We start from the raw sequence: 23,262 nt of genomic DNA on the forward strand, positions 1-23,262 counted from the left end.
CAAGATTTCCTTGAATCTAAAGCTGTCAACCACTTTAACATGTAGTACCTTCTATAGTGCTGGTTCGTGATGGGCATAGAGGCAGTCTCTCTGTTTATATCCTCATGTTTTTGTGAAAGACGTAAGTCTTTTAAAAATTTAATTTAATTGTTACGTTATTCATTATTTGATTCAAGATAGACAGTACTTTATTTTAAATTATGAGATAGAAGCCTGTCAGATTTGATTATAATGGCAACAGATCCCATTTAAAGAAATCTTACTAGATTTTAATCATGATGGAGTGCAAATAATTAGAAACTTTTCTGCCAAGACACTGGTATCATCATGATAGAGTCACCTTTGCTCTTAGACATGGTTATATCAGAAATCCTCAAGCCCTAAGTTACAGAAATCTTCCTCTTATCATCCAATCACATATGACAATATTTGCATTCTAAAAAGTTATTGTTATGCAGTCACAAAAGTCACTTCCAACATGCCTGACTTTAGCCATCCTGTATCATCACTGTAGATTTCTTTTGGCGCCTTAAATATTTCAGGCCCCTGGGACCACTTGGAAGGTTACTGCTTCAATGCACTAAGTAGGCCCTTGGTGGCATGAAGCAATTAATGAGTTGTCCAGAAATGTCTGGTAATAGCTTAAATCAAGAATACAAATGAGCCTCTCAATTGCTACATCTTCTACAATGTATTTTTATGTAAGTGTGTACTATCATATCAGGTGTGTTCTCTATGATTTCTATCTACACTGTGCTTGAAAACACCGTACGACTAGTAAGCATTTCTTTTTTTCTCTATGTACTTCATTTAATTATACAATTGTATACTTTTGAGAGAGATTATATTGGAAATAACCTGTGGAAATAAAGGTTTAAAGGTGAAGAGTCTTACTACTATGAAAATGTAAGTTTCCTAGTTCAAATGATAAAGTCACTTAGTCACAAGTATTAAAGAAATGATTAGCATTTTTTCCACAAAGTAACCATTATGTTTCTCTTTCCCTTATACAGTATATTATTCTATTTTATTCATAAATTTGTTGTAGAGTCAGAAAAAAATAGAAAGGCAGGCTGTGTAAAAACTATCTCTTTCCAGATGAAGAACTGGCAGGGGGAAAATCTATTTAAAGGGTATTGTCTCTTGGTTAAGCAGGAAATGAATTTGCTACAAATGACTGTGGAACCCTGCTCTGATAGAATTGAAGGTAATTAAAATCTAATGGTAGAATCTAACCATTTAAATTGCAATTTAAATTGGTCAAATAAGATTGAAATCAGAATACTTGACAACCTTAAAATGGGAGTATAAGAGATTCACTGTGTGCATGTGAAATATTTTGCTTACTCTGGATTGAAATTAACATTGCATGGATGAAGCGAAATAGTATCTAAATTTATATGACTTTTCATTAGTATGAAAAGATAGTTATGAGCTTTTGCATCTTACAATATGTAATGACAAAGAACAACTGGCAGAAAATTAAAAGCTTTCAATAACAAGCAAATGATGATTAGGTATTTGCTGTTTATGAGATCTTATTATTTTAGCATGTATAGTTTATGACACAAAGTCTGAAGATAAGAATTTTAAATGATCAAATTACCTTTATTGTTAGTTTAACTCAAGGTTACATGGTTAGGCCTAACAGTCATTCTCTTTCCAAGTGTGGAAAACTCAAAGTTGCAATGCATATGTTTTCACAGTTCATTATACTACTTGTATTAAAACGTTAATGTATTAAAGTGGTTTGACACATGAAGTTGAGAAAACGCCATTTGAATTTCTTACAGGAATTGATAAGGACTAGTAGAAGTTTAGAGTTTATGTTTGCCAAAGTGAACGTAGTTCTTCCAAGTTTTTGTTCAACACTCTTTCTAGTAGTACATCTCTAATTCCTACTATTTTTCACATTGCCTAAGGCTCTCGATACAACTACTTTTAATACCACACTAAGCACCAGATGTCCAGTGTTGTTGAATATATGATCCACTGCATCTGAATCTGTCAGATTCCATCTTATTTCAGAGAACCAGAGAGAAAGTTTTCAGGCCTCACTGGACAAATAAAACATAGATCTCTAGATGAGGACATGAATTGAAATTCATGAAAAGAAAAATGGTTAAAGTGTTAACAATATAAAACAGATGTAGGTAAAATTTATTTTTATTTTAATAGCTTTTTTCTCATTGAAAATGTTTCCTAATTAAGAATTCTTTTTGACTGTAATACATGTATACATACAAACCCATCCCCAGCACACACCTATATATAGGCACTTTTTATGAACTTTACTGAGAATTTTGTATCTGGAAAAAATGCCTGCCTAACTCATAGTGAATGATTCGACCGCCACTTAACATAACCACATAATTTTAAGGAAAAAAATAATCTCAAAAAGGAAACACAGGGAGAAAAAAATTCTAACCCAAGAAGAAAACCTTGGTCTCTGTCCATTAGCTTCACTGAAATTATAGACAAGCAGATGTTCATGAAAGACAATGTATTTATGTATTTTCCCATGGAAACCATGTTAAAACTGAGAGCTCTGTTCTTGACAAGAGACTTGGCATAAAAGTAAGCCTATCTTAGGCCAACGATGTCATAAAAACAACCATAAAATTCTTCCATATATTTAATAGTAAAATTATGCTCAGAGCCCAATAAAATGAGCATAAATATTCTATACACATTGATTATACAAGAGGGTACTCTATGCTATAAAGTATACATGCTGCACATAAATAAAATTATACTACACTATAAATTAAAACTACTTAAAATTAATATGCTAGCTATAATAAAGATTGAACATTTAATTAACAATATTTTTGCTTGCCTTCTTGGAAATTTTATAATTTGAATGGTCTGGGTCTCCTAAATTGCTGTCTAGGGAAGTTTGAAATGACATTTTTTTCTTCAGAAGGTCCCCTGTCTTAACCTACATGATTCAGATTATAAGAGATTCTGAAACTGTTCAACAGACTATAGCTGAGACGTATAAAAGAGAAATAAGCTGAGAATAAGTATGGATAAGAATCCATATGCACCGGATCCCCTTAGGGTGGCCAACCATCTGAAATTCAAACTTGGACCTTGACAGACTTAGACATTACTTGGATTAGTGCAAAATTCCCCAGGGAGAAGTGATAGAAGAGAACGAAAAAAAGGAATCTTTCAACATTAGTGATACCTTTGGTCGAGAAGCATTGTAACTCAGGAATCCATTTTCTAGCAGGGCCTGGGTAGCAAGTGATAGAAACAGAAGCAGGCAGAGAAAAAGGCCATGTAGATTGTCAGAAAAGTGAATAAGTCCAATCTTGAGAAGTGACAATAGGAAAGGATACCACTTGATGGACGTACAGATGTCCACAGAATTCCTAGTGAGCAAATGACATTAGGTCTTAGAGGCAGCAAGACAAACATAAGCCCTTACCATCACCCCTGTTGGAGAAGGGGCTCCAATATGCAGTCTGGTTTGTCTTCATTGGCTCCCAAACTGGATTTTCAGGGCTCTGCAGTTAGGCAGCCTGGAGTGGGTATGGACTAGAACATCCTCCGATAGACAGGAGCTCAAATGTCACCCAGTGACCCTTACATGATGCTCAAAAATTGAGTTCTTATTTTCAGAACAAGAACTTTATTCTAGTCCATTCAGGCTGCTGTAACAAAAATGCCATAATTGGAGTGGCTTATAAACAACAGACATTTATTTTCATGGTTCTGAAGACTGGAAAGCCCAAGATGCAGGCGCCTACAGATTCAGTAACTGGTAAGGGCTAGTTTCCTCATAGACAGTGCCTTCTAGTTGTGTCCACATCATGGAAGCAATAAAGCTCCCTCATGCACTTCATGCACCCTCGTGCATCTTGCCCTCATGACTCTATCATCTCCCAAAGGCCCCACCTCTAAATGCGATCACTTTGGAGATTAGGTTTCAATATAAGAATTTAGAGGGGGACACAAGCATACATATTCATTTCAAAAAATAACCTTGGTAATATACAACATGAAAGGAGGTACCTATAGAAACCTAGAATAAACTTAGTTTAGCAGAGTCTTTTTGCCTCAGCATAACCATTTTGCTTAGACTTTGTTCTTGACATACTTTGAATCTAGCAGAGGTTAGGCATAGATAGATAAATTTCCAATAGGCAGGTTTTAGGAAGCTTTCAGACATTCTACCGCAGGCCAAGCTGGCAGCCTACCCCACCCCCTCGGCAAATCACCATCAGATGCAAGACAAGGACAGAGCCATAGAAATGATAATAAGACCACCTTTTGGTCAAGGAGTTTGTGGATTGGAAATGTCTGACAAGGTTCTTGCAGGAAAAACTCCTCCTTTATCTTCCATCTAGTCCACCACCATGGCAGCAATCATGTGACTGACTAACCCATCCATCTCCCTTCTGTCCATCACCTGACTTCAGAACCTGGCTTACCTGCCCTTTCATAATGACATGGAACAGACCATCATCCAATCACCTCAATGGCCTTCCCCCATTAAAGGGAACAGTTAAAAGAGCTCAACTATGAGCAGCCATTGCCACCACCATTGTCTTACTAAAGTACGGTGTGGCTATGTGCTCTTTGAACTATGGCTGTCACCATATTTCTTAAGCTTTGGCCCCCTTCCCTACCTTGAAGAAGTGAATCTCCTCTTTCTCTCTCTCTCACTTTCTAATTTACTTTTTAGATAAACTATATTTTCTCATCTAACTTCTGTGCAATTCTTTGCATCTTTCATAGGGCATCAGCTCACACACAGCACACCCCACACCTCCAACGGGCCTGACCTAACGCTCTGGAGGCCCCACTAGGAGAGCATGCTCTAACACAACATATTTACAATAGTGTCTAAAGTTTTAGTTTAAGCTCTTGAAGAAGAGCAAAACCTCGTAAATTTGGTCCTTCTGCTTATTAATTTTCTTATTTGTTAAGTCATTTGTTTCTCCCCCCTCATCTCATTCTTCTAAGAGCACTAAGGCTGCCAATGAACATGCAAATGGGAAATAGGAGAATGTGTTTGGAAAGGAGGAACAATAGCTCTCCTCTTCCCTCATGCTATACGATATGGGGAGCTGTTGATGATTCAATTGTCTACACATGGACTTGAAGCTTCTTATTTGTTTTTGGAATCACATTCATTACCTCATTTTATTTACAACTCTCGATAAGAGAGAACTACTATTATCCCCATTTTACAGATTAAGAAACAAACTTGGAGAAATGGTAATTAGTAAATGCAAATCTGTGCTTCAGAAACTTGAGGTGAGGGATCTATTTATCTGTTCACATCCTCTCACAAAGTAGGTCCTCAAAAATATCTGTTTGCTGATTGAACACAGTAATCGATTTTTTTTTTTTTTACCAAAATATTGTTTTAGGGTAAAATCAAGATAAGGAAATGACATGAAGTCACAACCAGGCTGAGGAACAAAGGTGATGTATTATTATTATATATTAATATCAATTGCATGCTTACTATATGTCATTTGATAAACACCTTGTATTATTTTATTCCTTAGAAGAACTTTTTGTTTGTTTGTAAAAAAGTCTTTCTCTGTCACCCAGACTGGAGTGCTTTGGTGTGATCATAACTCACTGCAGCCTCCAACTCCTGGTTTCCAGCAATCCTCCTGCCTCAGCCTTTGGAGTAGATAGGACTACAGGCACTCACCACCATGTCTCTAGTCCCAGCTACTCCATAGGCTGTAAATTTTTTTTTAAATATTGTATATAACAGAGTGCTGTGCTGCCCAATCTGGCCTCAAATTCTAGGCCTCAAGCGATTCTGCCACCTCAGCCTCCAAAAGCACTGGGATTACAGGTGTGAGCCACTACACCTAGTCACTTACAAGAGCTTGTAAAGGTGGATAGTCATATTTTTCACATTGTATGCATGAAGAAACCACAGGATTTGTTTCAGAGCTGGGATTCAAACTCAAGTAGGCTGATACTACAAACCATGCTCTTAAACCCCTACTACTCCACATGGAAGCAAATTAACAAGTCAGAAGTTACAATGGTAAAGAGTGGGTGAACAGCAAGGGGAGATAAGGCAAAGTGGAGGGTCTAATGTCTACTGTGGGCTCGGCTTTTGGTTAGCTGCTTTACATAAATTATTCATAATTCTTCAATTAACCTTAAAAGTTTATATAAATATCTTACTTCATAGATAACGAACCTGAAGTTCAGAGACTACATGACTTCCCCAAGGTCATGCAGCCAACAAGTGACAGAACTGTGGTTCATATCACGTCCAATTCCAAACCAGGTGATTTTTTTTTCCTTTTATATACAATGTTGCCAAAGACCAAATCTACACAATGTAGACAACAGAAAATGTCCATGCCCAGCAGCATTCTTTGTTCCTAAGGAATGTGGTACTGAATAGCAGAGGAATTCTTTCACCAAAGAATAGTCATTCTCAGCTTGGAAATTTCATTGCTTTTAACTGAGCATTTATGTTACTGCTTCTGGAAAATAAACAAGGAGCTCTGAGAAAGAAAGTACACAGCTCTAGACTCTGAGCAGTGTGTATACTTCTTTGTTTTTCGGGATATACAAACGATGCTACATAGCCATGATGATCTCTTTTTAGCCTTCTGGAGTTGACTTTTAACCTCATTCTAGAGAAGTAGTTTTCAAGCTTTAGAATCAACTGGAGAGCTTGTTCAACAGTAAATATGGAAATCAAAATTTCTGATTGAGAAGGTCTGGACTTGGTTCTGAGGAATTGCATTTCTAACAAGTTCCCAAGTGGTGCCAGTGAGGAGACCATGCTTTGAAGACTGGTTCTGTTAGACACAACATGATATTAGTTACTAGGAATGAACAATATGGTTTTTAGGCAAATTGCTCAATTCCTCGGCTTCAAGTTTAGCAAGATCCCAGGTCTAAGTACTGATTTCCAGAGTTTATGCATTTCATAGTGAGTTCCACATTTTCCCGAAATTTAGAAAGCACAGATACATATGGCAACTAAGGTAGAAGTTAAAAACAATAATGTCTATAACTGCAAATTATGCATAGGTCCTATACAGTTAGAAACCTTTGGCTGGTCCTGCATAAGCAATAGAATATAGAAAGCTTCATTTAATCAACAGTGTTTAGAACCTGCTCATTTTTCTGCCAATAATTATAGAGAAATAAGGTTTTGCTCATGTTTTGCAAATAATTTTTTAAAAATAATTTTCATAGCTTCACCACACGCTTTAGACTTTTATAGTTGTCAAAACTCAGCTAGGGAATGCTATGACTGACTGTTTCATTCTGACAGTTCCTTTGGAACAATTATTTAATGTGAGCATTATTTAAATATGAGAGTATAGTGAATATATCTTGGTATGAGTTTTAAAATTTAGTCTCAACATCTTATCTTCCATCTACATTTAAAACAGCACATTATTCTTTGCTTCCTACCTTCCATTTAGAGTCTGGACAGAATTTGATATGGGGAGAAACAATTTTGAATAAAGAGCTAAGGATAAACACATTGATTGCTATCCTTGGCTCTGTTACTCTCTTAATCCCATTTGAAGAAAAAAAAATATTGGTTTTAAGCTGAAGCAACATGTGATTCCTTTTGAACTACACAGTTGACAGTTTAGAAAACCACACAGTATTCAAAGCATTATTTTAAACCCCCTGGGTGACTATAAAATTCCTTTCACAGGCTGCTATTTTGAGGAAAGATCCTGATTCGAAAAGAGCCTACAGAGGAAAGTTGCTGTTGCCTTCTCTTCAGACTTGCAGGAAGTATAGTTATATTACCATGAAGTTATATTATAGCTATTTTTATAATGGAATCCTGGTCATCCATTCTAAGAGATACTTAATAGGTAATGGAGGAAATAATGGAGTCGGCAAAGCAATTATCACTGGTCTGTCAAGGGGATGGGGTGAGGTGAAAATGTATAGAAAATAGTTATTTGTTTACTTCAAAAAACGGGTAGTGTTCAACAGAAGGGGGTAATCTGAAGGGTTTCTGTATCTTTTTCACATGCCATTTCTCTGGAAAATCGGCAGGCAGTGGTTATACCCGCTCTGGAAATTGCCTTTATGTACAAATAGCATTCATTACATGCAGCTTTTCTCAGCTCTAAAGGGCAAGGGGAAAACAAATTATTCGTAAAATGATTTAAAAAAAAAATAACGCTGGCATGGCTTTTTTTATTTTTTTATTTTTTTCCAGGTGAGAGGAAAAATGTCTGGATGTTGTTTTCAAACATTCCAGCCATCAACTCCAGAGAGAATGGACAAACATAATTTTCATTGTTGACATAATGAAGATGATGATGCTTTTCAACCATTTCCCAGAGCATAAATTCGTTTTCTGTGTGAACCTGGCAGTGTGACCACAACAAATGCAGTGATGTGGGAAAAACAAATGCACACATGAAAAACAATGAGTTGGATAACTCATTCATTGCTGTCAGTAGGTGCCATAGCTCCCCAAATCTGCTTAGTATGCTGCTATTGTATCACCTGAAGTTCATGGCAGACCATTTTCACATTGAATAAAATGTTAGAACTGGTTGGGAATAAACAACACCATTGTATTTTTACTATCTCTCAGAAAAGGTTTGGAAATTTATTTTCTTGGTGTGGTGTGTGTGCTTATTAAATTGGATACAAATAATTTTTTTTCAGCAGATTAAACTAAATGAAGTTGAGAATTGATGCAATTATCTCAACCATATAGAGGAAGTCTTCCCTCAGCTCTTCAACTCTCTGGTTTAAATTATCTGGATATTTTCCCAAATATCCAAATAATTTCCTTACGGTCCAGAGTCCACATTTCTATCAATTTCCTTCCTGTCTTTTTTCTGTGTCAGTTTTATTGTATATGTAGTTCTATATTCTGATTTTTTCTTTTCCTTTTATAGTATAAACATTTTCTCATTTGGTAAATGTTTTTGTGGCTGATTTTCAGTGTCTACATATTATTATATCACAGAAAATAACCACGACCCATCTAAGAATTAATATACTACTTTTGTTATTAAAAATAATGCAGTGACATGTACCTTTGTACATGAATCAATGTATATGATGTTTTAAGGCTGTGAATAAATGATGACACTATTTGAGTAACATAGGTGTAAGTCTAATCTTCTGATTAGCTGGGAACATGGATACCCACAGTATAGACTATGTTTTCCAGACACCCTTGCTGGTAGGGTGAGTGTAAGTTCCAGCAGATGTGTGGTGAAAGTTTCAAGAAATCATCCTTGAATTATTGATGGTGTATGCCTTTTGTTCCTCTTATGAACCTTTCACCATAAAACAAGGGCTACAGGTCAGGGATGATAGAGCAGTGAGTTTAAAGAAGACTTGGCCCCTGAGGACTTCACGGAACAGAGCTGCCACGCCTGCCCTGGACATGTACATAAAACTTCTATTATATTTATTATAAATATTTTTTTACTCTATTACTTGTAACTGACTGTAATTCTAGCTAATACAACAAATGCCTATTTCTCAGTGAAATGAAACAATCAAGTAATCTAATACCACGTTAATGCTACCTATAATGATTAGAATTTTATTACACAGCTAAATCAAATTTTTAGTAGTTTGATTTGCTAATTATGGTACAATAGCTATAAAACTATATCAATGCTGACAAATTTCCCTGATAGTCAATGTTCATCTCTTCAACCTTCATCTCTTACAAACACTAACACACACTAATTAATATACAAGGAACTTTGATCAACTCTGTCAAATCTGGAGTTTTATATTCTCTTCATATCTATCATGTCCCAGGTGGTGAATGAGAAGCTAGTCAAGGGAAATATCTAAGACATTAAAAGAACGATTACTACAAAAGGTGAATTAACTAATTAATAAAACTTGGAAGGTAGATTACACTTCAAATTATTCAAGTAAAAATATGATGCAAATTCCTCTAAGTAAATTAGAAAAATAACATTCGTTTTTGTAAAGTCATTATAATATGTACTAATATAAAAGCATCTATAAATATTTCCTTCTTACTTTTCTTTTCCTTTCTAGTACATATAGATTTAAAATATTATTTATATAATAAAAATTAATTAAATTGTGATTCATAATTTTTCTTAAAAATCAAATTTGCAAAAAAATATGAGATAAAATGGAAATTTATAAAGATTTTGCCTCTGACATTATCCTACAATACAAAGATTTCATATAAGTCAAAAAATCAGATTTCATAATTTTTTCAAAACTGTTGAAATAAATAATTCTCTAGTAGATAAGTGCTTAGATTTCAATTACACTAAAGAGATTTTATTACCCCCAGGCTTCTGGAATAATCCCCTAAGGTAAGACTTTAAGAGAAATTCAGTGTAATTTATTTACAGTTTCTTTATCTCTAAAGGAGGTCAGGAAATTTGGAACTGTAATATAACCATTTTTTGACAGTCTATGGGAAAAGCAATATAAGTTTTAACACCTTGTAAAATTTATCTTCCAAACTGAAAAAATAAGTGGGTGATTTGTAAATGACTACCTTTAGACAGAATGTATAAAGACAACCAGCCTATTAGTGTTTCCCAGTGCCCTACCAACCAAAAGAGATTAAAATGGGGGAACAAGAGCCACCATCATGTCGGCATCAAATAAAACATCACACACTCCAAATCAAGCACACACTACCATCACTACAGGACATCTGGTGACCCAATCTGTGACTTTTTTAGTTGCTTCACCTGTTCCCTCAGCAAATGTGGGCTGAAAAATCTGACCTTGGCTGTCACCTTGGATGGGCCTGCCCTCTATTCCAACATTGCTCTCCTCTCTGGAAGAGACAGACGACTTAGCTTCATAAGTGACCTCTCTGACCCAAGTACAGGGGCTGCTTCTCTTATAGGGCTCTCCATCCTGCTCAAGTCAGCATTACTTGACTTTGGGCTAGAGCTGGGGGATATTTGCAGCATATGACTCATTCTCTTTGACTCATGGTACACTATTAACGGGCCTCTGAAAGCAATATTTAAAACAAAAGGTAAGTTTAATGAAAGAACATAATAAATAATTAACACTTATGTATTTACCAAATGCAGCCACAAATATCATCCACTTATTTCTCATGTAAGAGTTGGCAAAAGGCAGTGTCCTCGGATCACTGTCATTCACTTACTTCTGCCAGGCAGAGTTTGACTTTCAGAACTAGCCTTGGGCTAATAACATTTCCAGAAGTTCCCCATGACACAACACTCTTTCCTGAATGACTAACATTATTTAGTATGATTCCAAAAATTCCTTTTAAAAAACCTTCACCTCAGCCGTAAAGATAATAAAATATGATTAAATGAAAAATTCCAAAGATTTTTACTGAGAAAAATAAAGAGTACTTTGAATGAAACTGTTTGTTTGGTCCAGGGCCTCATTGTGGCCTTTGGATTCCCTAAGCTGGTCTGAGGGGATGCACAACCAGAGGGGTAATAACCCAAACTTGACACTCCATCAATAGTGGTAAATAAAATATAAAAACAAAAATTGCTAACATTTGTATCCAGCAACAATATGTAATTACGAAGTTTAATTCTCAAAAAAGTTTTCATTTATACTAACTGCCAAAACCTACGATACTCAGGAGTAAATCTAACAAAAGTTATATAAAATATTATGAACTTTTATAAAGAAAGTACTAGACTCAATAGCAGGTAATATAGGAAGACATGAATAAAAGAAGAAACAGAACATGATTGATGATGGAAAATCTCTCAGTATCAAAAACATGACAATTTTTCCCCAATTAATCTATTCCAATAGAAATTTTAACATAATTTTCCCCATGATATCCGATTTGAGAATCTATATGTAAAAGTCATGATCCAAGAATAGCCAAGGCAATTTTTGAAGAGGTGGAGGAAGGGTGAGGACTTTCTTGCAAGATATAAAGAACCTTTCCAAAGTAATAATTGGTAGGCTATAATTAAAGCAGACATTATTGAAGCAATAATGTAAAGAAGTCATGAAACTAATCTGTATTAGGATAAAGAGATTTCAGTAACATGCTATTGACTTCCAAAATCAATATGCAAAATAAAATATACAATATGATAAGGAAATGTACATAATGATAACATTGACGCTCTTTGTTGTTTGGAAGATATCCAAATGTAATAAATATTAAAACATGAATGGGAAGAAAGCACACCAATTTAATGACAGTGATTCCTTCTGGGCACAGAGTTAAAATGACTAGAGAGAAGGACAAAATGAATCTCAACTTATATGCAGGCTTATTTTTATAGATCTGAAATACTTAAAACAAAATATGCATATCTGTTAATCCAGGATGGTAGAATTTCTGTGGTTGTAACATTGCTCTCTGCATTTTTCTATAAGTTTGAAAGTTTCAGGAATTAAAAAAAAGAAGAAAATTTTGTGTGCCTCTAACTCCTCTTACATTTTGCCATGTGCTTAGCCTTTCTTTACTATCCTTAATCCCCAGTTCCACATTTTTATAATTAACTCAAATTGTGTGTATATCAAAAAGTTTACATAACTTCTCACCACATTGAATCCTATACACAGAAAACAAAGACAAGGTTGAGGAGAATTACTATGGGTCAGTGGAAAACCCTTTCTGGGCAAGTGAGCCACATGGTTTTGGAAGCCAATGAAGTGGTCATCAGGCAGATTTCTTTACACATACGCCAGTGAATGCAAGGTCAGATGAACACACACTTCTTCAGACCATTTGTAACTGTTTATGAATTAAATAACCATACTGTCGTATTGGTTTAATTATAATGTTCACTGTAACTTTATTTTTATTTTATTATAAAGATGTGGGGTACAAGTGAGGATTAACTACATAACTAGACTGCATGCAGGTGGAGTTTGGGCTTCTAACTGGCCCTCACTCCCCCTGCAAGTGGACCAGATACCTTTTGTATTGTCATGTGTCTTCCACCCTACATTCTCCCTCCCTCCTTCCCCTAGCAGTGCCCAGCAACTGCTAATCCCTCCCCAATGATCTATATATCTGCTGTTCATTCTAAGAACATAGGTACATCCCACACTCACGTGGGTAACTCTGGAACTGAGAATGTAGATCTCTATTTGCAGAATGCATGACCTTACACATGGGAAACCCAAAGACAAAGAAAAAAATACTTGCTAATATGACTAATGTTCAGGGCCTACTTATGAATGAGAACATGCGGTATTCAGTTCTTTGTTTCTGTGACAGTTCACTTAGCCTAATGGTCTACAACTCCATCCAATATGCTGTGAAGCCCATGATTTTGTTCTTCTTTATGTCTGTGTTAGATTCCATTGTGTATATGCACCACATTTTCTTATTGGCTTAACCATGATGTCATGGTAACCTTGAAAAGAGTTTATGACATAGTCTCAGAGACATAAATCATGTATGTTGATGATTAATTTATGAAATAAGAGACATTTGATATCTATCCATTGACAAACTAGAAAGAAAGCATTAATTTTGATAAATATTTTAATGAACAATAGTGAATCGCCTTTGTTCTACATTGAATCTAGAGAGTGAGGTGGAATACCAAAAAAGCATCTGTGATATATATTTATGGACTCAAGAGGGATTTGGAGTTTAATTTCACTCACAATGGACAGGCACCCGACATCATTCTCACCCATCTTACTCATCACAAAACATATGCTCCCCAAAACAACAGCTTTTAAATAACAAATAAGTTGTAATTTCCAAATAGTAAATAGTTGCTAAAAACAACTATATTTCCTCTAGAGTAATTTTTCAGTTTAGTCCTTTGTTCACTACTTTTAAAAAAATAAATAAGTTACAAAACTACATATAGGAGGAGAAATAGCTTCAAGACCTGTATAACTTTGAGTCAGAGTTGCGTGAAATTGTCAAACCCCAACTCTCCCAGGATCTTCCAGTGTTAGTTGATTAGTCAAACCAGCAGGATTATTCAGTAATGGATTCTGCTTTGGGCGATGCTAATACAGCTATGCTCCTGATGAAAGCTAACCTCAAAATGTGGGCCACTTTGCCTTTGACTGAAGCGCCGTGTAATGACAGCACTGGTCCTTCCTACATAGAAAATGAAAGGGAAAATTGTGGTAATTATGTTGGCAATTTAACTAAAAAGGAAATATCCAGATACTTGAGGCAAAAGGGAATTGGAGGTCTGAACTATGCAGAAAACAATCTGAGTTCTCAATTTCACTTTGCCAAAATACAAAGCATTTTATAAATGAAGATTACTGAGCAGAGATTTCTAAAGATTATGTCTAGTCCACATGAGCACAAGCCCTGAAACCAATCTTTTCCCTGCTATCTCAGCAAAAAGTGGCATTAATTAAGGCTATTTTCGTTCTCTTGTGTTATCCAAATCTGCTGAGACTGATTCTGTTTGCCAATAAGTTGTCAGACAAGATATTCTCACAAACATGAAAATATAACTTTTAAATTCAGTTTCCACTTACCTTTGAGCTTCTGAAGGAGACGGGCTGCCATGGTGAGTGTGGGTAATAGCTGTGCGAGATTTTAGTTCTATCTCCTACCAGTGAACTAGTTCACTGAGAAGCGGCCTTTCCTCCAAGGTTCCAGCACTTCCTCATTGTGTTTGCCCCCTACTACCTCTGCTCCCTCAAGTTCTGTACTTTCTGCTTCTGGCCTGATGTCATTACGCTTCTCCTTGGCTGCCAGCACCCTTGAAGCCAACCCTGTAGGAAATGGGTCCAATAAGTACTGTCTGGCCATGCCTCCTCATACGCTGTTTCTCTTGATACTGTAAGATAATCTGGCATGGCTTCAGAGCTCATGGCTACCCACCTACTCATGGTCCTGTCTTTCTCTTATTTGACCCATGTTATTTAGCTACTATAGAAGTAGACTATTCACAAATCCTTACCACTAGACAGTTAATATTTCAAAACCATTTTAATTGCACTGTCAAATTTTGTAATACGTTTATTGATTCATTCCCCGATGTCACTGTACTGATTAAGAAGTTTTTCTTTTTAGCAGTGTGATACATTCAATCATTTGAAAGCCTGAACAGAAAAGTCTGACTCTCCTAAAGTAAGAGCAATTTCCTCCTGCCTTTGGACTGAACTGGAACATCAGCTATCCCCAGGTCTGGAGCCTGCCAACTTTTGGGCTGTAACTACACCATCAGCCTTCCTGGGTCTACAGTTTGCCAACTGTAATTCTTTAGACCTGTTCATATTCCATAACTATGTGAGCCAATTGCTTATTATATAGGTAGAATGTATGTGTGTGTGTGTGTGTGTGTATATATATTTGACCCCCCCAAAAAAACCAGAATTATCCTTGGTAGGGTGGGCCCCGTGTAGTACAGGTTTTCCCACTAGGTAAATGTTCTAGAAACCCACCCACCAGCTAGAATTGTTGTGTGTCATGATTTGCAGAAGAAACGTCCCGAGTTGTGGCAAACAGGTGACTGGTTCTTCCACCATGAAAAGACACCTGCCCAAACCACGCTGAGTGCTCAGCAATTTTTGACCAAAAATAACATGACCTCCATGCCCTACCCTCCTTATTCACTGCTCATCCCAAGGGACTGACTTTGTTTATTTCCCCAGATGAAAAAAGTTCTCAAAAAGAAACATTTTGTCAATGTGGAAGAGGTGAAACAACAAAACAGCAGAAGCATTAAAAGGCATCAACATTTATGAGTTCAAAAACTGTGGTTTTTTTGTTTTGAGTTGGAGTCTCACTCTGTCGCCCAGACTGCAGTGCAGTGGTCACTCCCGGCCACCGCAGCCTCGACCTACTGGGCTCCGGCGATCCTTCCGCCTCAGCCTTCCAAGTAGCTGGAATTACAGGCATGCGCTACCACACCCAGCTGATTTTTTGATTTATTGTAGAGATGAGGTCTCGCTGCCCAGGCAGGTCTCAGTCCCGTGGGCTCAGGCAATTCACTCACCTCAGCCTCCCAAAGGCGCGGGATTACAGGCTGAGCCACCAAGCACGGTCAAAAACTGTTTTAAGTAGTGGGAAAAGCATTTGATAAGCGTATTGTATCAGATAGAGAGTACTTTGAAGGTGACTGAAGTTTAAACATGTAAGAATAAACACACAATTTTTAATAAATAAATTCCATTTTGGGAGGAGTCTCCCTTCATATATATATACCAATATCCTACTGACTATTTTTCTCTGAAGAACCCTGACTGATACACCAGTTTCAGCTCACCTGGTATTTGTCTTGTTCACTATCCAAGCATTTTTTAAAAACTTATTTCAAAATTTCAGGTTTGGATTGTTTTATTTTATATGTCTCCCCACCTGTAAATAATTGAAGAACCTCAATCCCAAATCAATTGATCTATGATCAACTTGTTCTTTTTCTTATAAATATGTAATAAAAATAAATGTGTGCTCCCTCCATCCCATTGCAATTCTCTCCTGCCAAGTGCTCTGGGAATTCCTCAAACTATGCCTCATATGTGTTAACAAACAGTTGCCTCCCATGAACTTTCCCTGTACTTTTCTCATTTTGTAAGTTCACTGCCTGTGAGGCTACATAAAACTGACACAACCTCTCAGGAACCATTGTGCCTTGTGATTCTCCTAAAACTAGTTACTGATACTTCAGGGTTCACAGTAGCACCCACTTGTGTAAGACTGGATTCTTTCTGAGTCAGGAAAAGGATTTCTCCTCTACATTGTGTTACCTCCCAACCCACACTCCCTAAAGACAAGGAATGACATCCAGACCCTGCTGGAGTTATCATAAGAGACTATTAAATTCTGGGCAGAACCTGAGTTCCTTATCTTTCTAGTTTTTACTGTCCCTACCAAAGTTTGAAAAATAGTAGGCTCCACTCTTGTCAGAGTTCAAGCTCCAGGTAAAGTATACTTCCTTTCCCACAGCCATCCTCAAGAATATGTTTCCCAACACAGAGCTCAATATTGAGAGGGCAGACCTCATCTACCTCCAGAGATCAGCAACCTGCCCTGTTGTATTAGCCAGCTGATATTTGACTAAATCTTTATCAATTCAGATGTTCCTCAACTTACAATGGGGTTATGGCCCAATGAATTCATCATAAGTCAAACATCATAGGTCAAAAATTGATTTAATATCCTGATAAACCCACCTTAAAGTCAAGAGATTGTCAATACAACCATCATAAGTCAGGAACACTCTATATTTGTGAAAGGGAGAAGGATGTTGAAAGCAGGAAGGAGAATTTTTTTTTGAAAAGGTCAAAATTTTAAAGATATTTATTAACAATTATTTTATTAAACAATCAACTTTTACATGTCATCAGACCTTACCCCTGAAGTGCAAAAAAACAGTTTGAGGTATTAAAACTGAAGAAACATTTGCACATATTTTGTAAGGTTTTCACACTATAATAACCAGAAAATTCAGTATAACTAAATACTACATATAACTGCAGGTTTACAAGAACAAAGCTGTACGAAAAAGACCTGGTTTATCTTATTATAGCTCTGATTCTCCCACTGATGATGAAAGGGTGGCAAAAAATAATGTGAGATTAAAGTTGCTTCCCAAATGATATATGTCCATTATTCAGTTCTATTAAATGGAGTACAGAATTTAAAAGGTCAACAGCTGAAATAGCAGCCAACCCAAAAGCATAAAAATCAAACTGACAAAACAGCTTCTGTGATATAATGTCTTATTCACAGAACTTAATCCTCAGATCAATGGCAATTCACTTAAAGTATCTGAAGTAGATTTACCAGAATATTTCAATACTATCCACGTACATATAGGGTCACATTAGTAGCATGGCCAGTTAATCACAGATAAAGTTCAGAATGGTCACTTCAAAGTATTTTGAAGTAATGCAGGGAAGAGGAAATTGGCTTTTTAAATGATTTAAACGTTTTTTAAACACCGAAGAAATTATCCAGAGACTTTCCAGATCCCATATCACTTTGTGTCCACACCTTGAAACAGAAAGTTGAGGCAATTATAGAGTTAATTATTATAATATAAATACTTCCTCCTGAAATATTCAGGAAAATTGGAGAAAGGCTTTTTTTTTTTTTGACTTAGTGATTGATTTAATTATTAACCTCATAGCGTAGACATTTCACTTGAAGCAAATCTAAAATCGCATGATGATTTGCATGTAGTACAGTAAATTAAGTCCTGACTAATGGTTCACAAAAGGTGAATAGAAATTAGTTATAACAGCAATTTTTTACAGTTAACATGGTACATCTAGTAACCACACATGCTAGGTTTTGGTGTTTGTCATTGAATCGCTTTATGTGTTCAACTGTGTAAATAGCTTAAGCAAAAAGAATTGATTTTTTTGTAAAAAAAAAAAAAAAAAGGCTGCTTTGGCTTTAAAAATTTTTTGCAAAACTAATAAAGGATGAGACGCTTCTTATGTTTACCATGAAAGGAAAATACTGTTTATTCGTGGCAATTATGACACCTACATGAAGACACCTTAAAAAGAAGGCCTCTTCAGATGACTTTTTCTTGCCTGGCAGCAAAAATATTGGGGGAAAGGAATGTGTGTGTGTGTGTGTGTGTGTGTGTGTGTGTGTGTGTGTGTAGACTTCAACAGTGTTCTGTGAACTACACTTAACATAAGTTTCCTCTTTGTTCTAGGAAGAAAAGAAAACTAGGCTTTTAAAAACCCTTATAGAAACAGAATGCTTCTGGGGTGATGACAGTGTTCTCTTTCCACAACTATGGTTTGTTTTCACATGTAATGATTCTTGAATTAAGAATAATCTTTGCACAGTTGCTGCACTGCTGGAAGCACAGCTGCAAAAGCAGCTGAACTGTTTACCTGGGAGGAGAGTTAACATGTGTGGATGGTCTCACGTGAACCAGGAGAAAACTGATCACAGTCATTCTTATCCAAATGAATAATCATCTAGAGCCACTTAGTATTAGCTTAGGAAGCTAACAACTATTTTTACTATTTGCTACACAAATGGATGCTTCAGGTTAAGATGTGTTTCCCAACAGTTTCCTTTTACATGAATGTTGTCAGACATGGAAATCAGTCATAGAATGAGTAGTTAAATCTCAGGTATTCAAATTGACCAGTCCAATTTAAAGCTGGAATTATCTGGAATAAAACCAAAAGCAACTTTCATTTTAGGATCACATATGTAAATCTAAATGCAATTGCATTGGGTTTTAATGCTTAGGGGGGAAAAGTGTTAATAATTTCATTTTTTCCTATGCCTACTTTTTATCTTTGTAACCAACAATCAAAAGAAAATTGAAATAAAACGAAATATCACTGATCCCGTGAGATCTAAGTCCTGAATATTTTTTTAAACTTATTGTCAATACATCCATTGGTGCCATAGAAAAAGGGCTGGCCACATACATAAGTGACAATAGTAATATTACCGAATTCTTTCACTATCATCATGCTGACAACCTACCCTGTGAAATCTATCAAACCTACAAATATCAAATGCCGGTGGGCATTCAACTCAGTTGGAACACTGACTGCAATCACACATAGTATAGTCAGTGAAGCCTTCTCCCGAGAAGAGGGACCTGTTATCATCAGTCAAAGACTGGGTTTCTTATGCCATTCAACACCAAACTGGTGGGTCCCTTCCTGCGCAGCAGGGCCAGTGAGCATAGGAGAAGGGAAAAGCTCGTGACTCCCAGAATGACCATTCCTGATATCAGTGCGCTGGTGATGGCATTCAGCTGGAAAGGAGGCACATTTGGAGAACCTGCAAGTAATGAAACACACACAATTGTAAAGGCCTCCCACCGCATTGATCTCATCTTAGCCCAATTTATACCTATGAAACATCTGTCACCAGTATTTTATAGAACAGCAGCATGACACTGGGTTTCGCTACAATCGGTTTGACTGTAATTCAATCCAATACCAAAGCATCACATGGGTTAGAGGTCAGGTATCCCACGGGCAGTCAAAACCAAACAAATGAAAAATACTACAAAAACGCTATAAAAATTGACCAATAGATCACATATGAGTTCACATATTCTCAGTGAACTGTGACTTAAAATGTACCGAACATGTAAAGCTGAACTCATGATTTTTAACTGATTACAGTTTTGTAACTGATCGCCAAAAAATGTAAAAAAAAAAAAAAGCACTTTTATTTTCATTCTATGTTAATTAACTTACCAAGCTGTGAATTGTTGGTTGGAGTTTCATCTGGGGGTTAAAAAGAAAAGAGATGTGACACTGTCTCTCCTAACTGTCACCTTTTAAAAGGCTGATTCAATAATTACTTTGTGCCTGGATTTTACCCACATCTCCCTATACCTCCACCCACAGTCTCCTCAGGGAAGGCAGGAATGAAACTCCTCCTAAACCTCTGCCTTCCCATTCCCTGTTCCACATGTCCTGGATTTCATCATCTTTCCTTTCCCCAAACCCACATCTTGCCACTGCCCCAGGTCTACAAATATAATCACACGATATACTGGGCTGTATTCTTGCCTGCCAACTTTGTTTCATCAACTCTCCAGTAAGGTTAGTGGGGGCAGTAATAATAAACAACTATTACATCTTTTATGGCCCTATAACCTGCCATTTGTTATTCTGTTATAGGGAAATATTCATTATTTAGTGCCACTCGATTTTAAGTATTGCCAATTTGCCCAACATAATCTGCAAACATATCATTTTAAGTTCCAAGAAGATAAATTTACACTTAATAACTAAATGAAAGGCAGATGTGATTCCTGAGCTTGAATTGTGGTTTTATTTGCATCTGTTAAGTAACAGATTGAAACTGTTGATTTTTCACTTTTTTCTGACAAACATAATAATAGATACAATGAACATATTCATTTGATTTCCAAATTTTTGTGATCCAATTTGTCATCATGTTACTATTAACCCTTGAGCTTCTGCAACTAGCTCATACTTAATATTTGAAATAAGTTCACATTTGTGTTTTAATATGTGTGTATTTGTTACTTGAACCATAAAAATGTGTGCAGTTGACTGTTTATTTCTGAAGTATAAATATTATTACAATTAATGTGTGTAATTCCATATAGTTTCTAAAGTGTTGCTTCATGTATTATCACGTTTTATCCCCCAGATAGCCATATGGCTTAGATATTATTGCCACCCCCCATTTTACAGATAAAGCAACTTCCATCTGTCACAGCTTTTATGACAAAATAAACATATGCTTAAATCAAAGCTCAGTTTCAGAGCCCTTTTTCTAGAATAATACCTTTTTGGTTAGGAAGATGACCATCTCAAACTATTAAACTCCAGGATTAGTATTTGAAACAAGTAATGGGAGAACCTGGTCAGATATTCATAAAATATCTGCTGCCATTTATTTTCAGGCACATGAGTCTCAGCAGAAATGATGGTTCTGCTGTCTGATCCTGAAGAACAGTGCCCAAAATTAATAAAGCATTCACTCATAGGCTTCTTTAGAAAATTGTGCAGTGCATTGCAATAGGACAAAAAGAAAAAAATAACACACATATTCATTATAGAATGCTCAGGAAAATCCTAAACTCTAACCAACACGACTTTATATAGACCCTTCCTTCTCATGGAAATAGATGGGAAAAATGGACTGTGATCAATTGATCCAGAAGATCTATATGCTTTTTCCCCAAGACAAGCTACTCACTGGAACAAGGGAAGAAAAGATATGATGTCCAAAATTTCCTTTTTAAAAGTTATTCTTTTCTTTCTTCCTTTTTTTTGAGTTGGAGTCTCACTCTGTCGCCCAGACTGGAGTGCAGTGGCCGCTCCCGGCCACCGCAGCCTCGACCCGCTGGGCTTCTGCGATCCTTCTGCCTCAGCCTTCCAAGTAGCTGGAACTACAGGCACGTGCTACCATGCTCGGCTGATTTTTGATTTATTGTAGAGATGAGGTCTCACCAAGTTGCCCAGGCGGGTCTCGAACCCGCGGGCTCAAGCAATCCACTCACCTCAGCTTCCCAAGGCACGGGATTACAGGCTGAGCCACCAAGTCCAGCTATTCTTTTCTTTCTTTTTTTTTTTTTCTATGAAAGAACAGAACATTCCTTTTCCCCAAGTGTCTCAAATGAGACAAAAGTGCTCTGACTGGATGTCCTCCATATTTTCCAACTCCTGGTGTTAACAGAAGTCAGCATATTTCTTCCACTCCCCAACCCTACCGACACTTCTGTAGGAACAATACCCCAGATGTCCCCCACAAGGACTTTTTGGATAAAATCTCCCTGTGTGGGAACAGAACAATGCATTGCCAAATGAGCCTGAACCCTGAGCTCCAGGTACCAGGACTCTGAAAAAATAAAAGCATCCTACCTTTGGTTGATGACGGAAATTAAAACATGTAATTTGAATCCTATTTAGAATTATGTTTGGCAATGGATAAAGGTACAGAGAATTGATTTATCTGGTTGCTGTTTCTGGTACCATTCCATTTTTGTTTTATTACAATTTTTTTTTTAAAAAAAAGCTAGCCCAGAAAGGGAGGTAGATGTTTTTCAGGGTCTTTTTAATGTCACAAATTTCTGTTTTTCCATGAATCTACTTGGTCTTGACATGTATACATATGCTAAAAGAAATACATATAGGCTTCTGAAATTAGAAGAATAGATTGAATATTAAATTTAGTGGGCTCTTCAAATATATATGTATGTACACACACACACACACACACATACACATCTGAATACCTACAGGAGAAAGGTGATAGCAACAGTGTCACAGACATTTGAAAGCCAGAAATGGTAGAGTGTTGTTCTCTGTTTTTCTCATATAAGTAATTGAAATAAATGGAGGGGAATGGTTATCAGGACAAGTTATATGCAGAATGAATCTTTTCTTTCTTAATACCAGCAAACAATTTTTTCAAAAAATCTTTAATTACCTCTGTAATAAAATGGATCATATATTTCAAGTTAATGACCTCCAAACTTTTTAATTTCCATTATGTCATGTTTGTTAACAGACTATCTCTACCTCTGAACTCTAAGATTCCTGAGGGCAAAGGCTGTAGTCTGTTCTCTAGTGTATTCCCAGTTCCCATCAGCATTCCAGTACCATAGGGGCTAAGTATGCTCACATGAATTATTAACTACACATAAAACTCTGTAATACTGGTTGAACAAGAATATGGCTTGGGTTTCTCCACAGGAATTTATGTAAACAAAATAATTAGGTATTATTGTTTTCCAGTGTTTGTACTTTTCAAATTTAAAATTGTACCCTATGATAAGCATTTCCCCGTCTAAGAAGTTTTAGTGTTTGAAAGTTTTAAATAAGAACACTTCAGGAATTTTGAGGATTTTGCATTTTGAGGTTGTGAAGATTTTCCTA

At 36.3% G+C, this 23,262-nt stretch overlaps 1 protein-coding gene across 2 annotated transcripts in view; it reads right to left on the reverse strand.

Annotated features, from left to right (window-relative positions):
• Nucleotides 1–19,445: 19,445 nt before the first annotated feature.
• Nucleotides 19,446–23,262, reverse strand: part of ZPLD1 (zona pellucida like domain containing 1) — a 58,685-nt gene continuing 54,868 nt past the window's right edge. For both annotated transcript variants that reach the window (XM_008068869.1, XM_021717969.1), the window contains exons 10-11: nucleotides 20,101–20,130; nucleotides 19,446–19,675 (exon numbers count right to left, since the gene is read on the reverse strand). In XM_008068869.1, coding sequence (XP_008067060.1) covers nucleotides 19,500–19,675; nucleotides 20,101–20,130 — 206 coding nt within the window. In that variant the 3' untranslated portion in view covers nucleotides 19,446–19,499. The remainder of the gene's footprint in view (nucleotides 19,676–20,100; nucleotides 20,131–23,262) is intronic.

The sequence above is a fragment of the Carlito syrichta genome, unplaced genomic scaffold, assembly GCF_000164805.1.
Source record: "Carlito syrichta isolate Samal-C Ts95f unplaced genomic scaffold, Tarsius_syrichta-2.0.1 Scaffold311616, whole genome shotgun sequence".
NCBI lineage: Eukaryota > Metazoa > Chordata > Mammalia > Primates > Tarsiidae > Carlito > Carlito syrichta.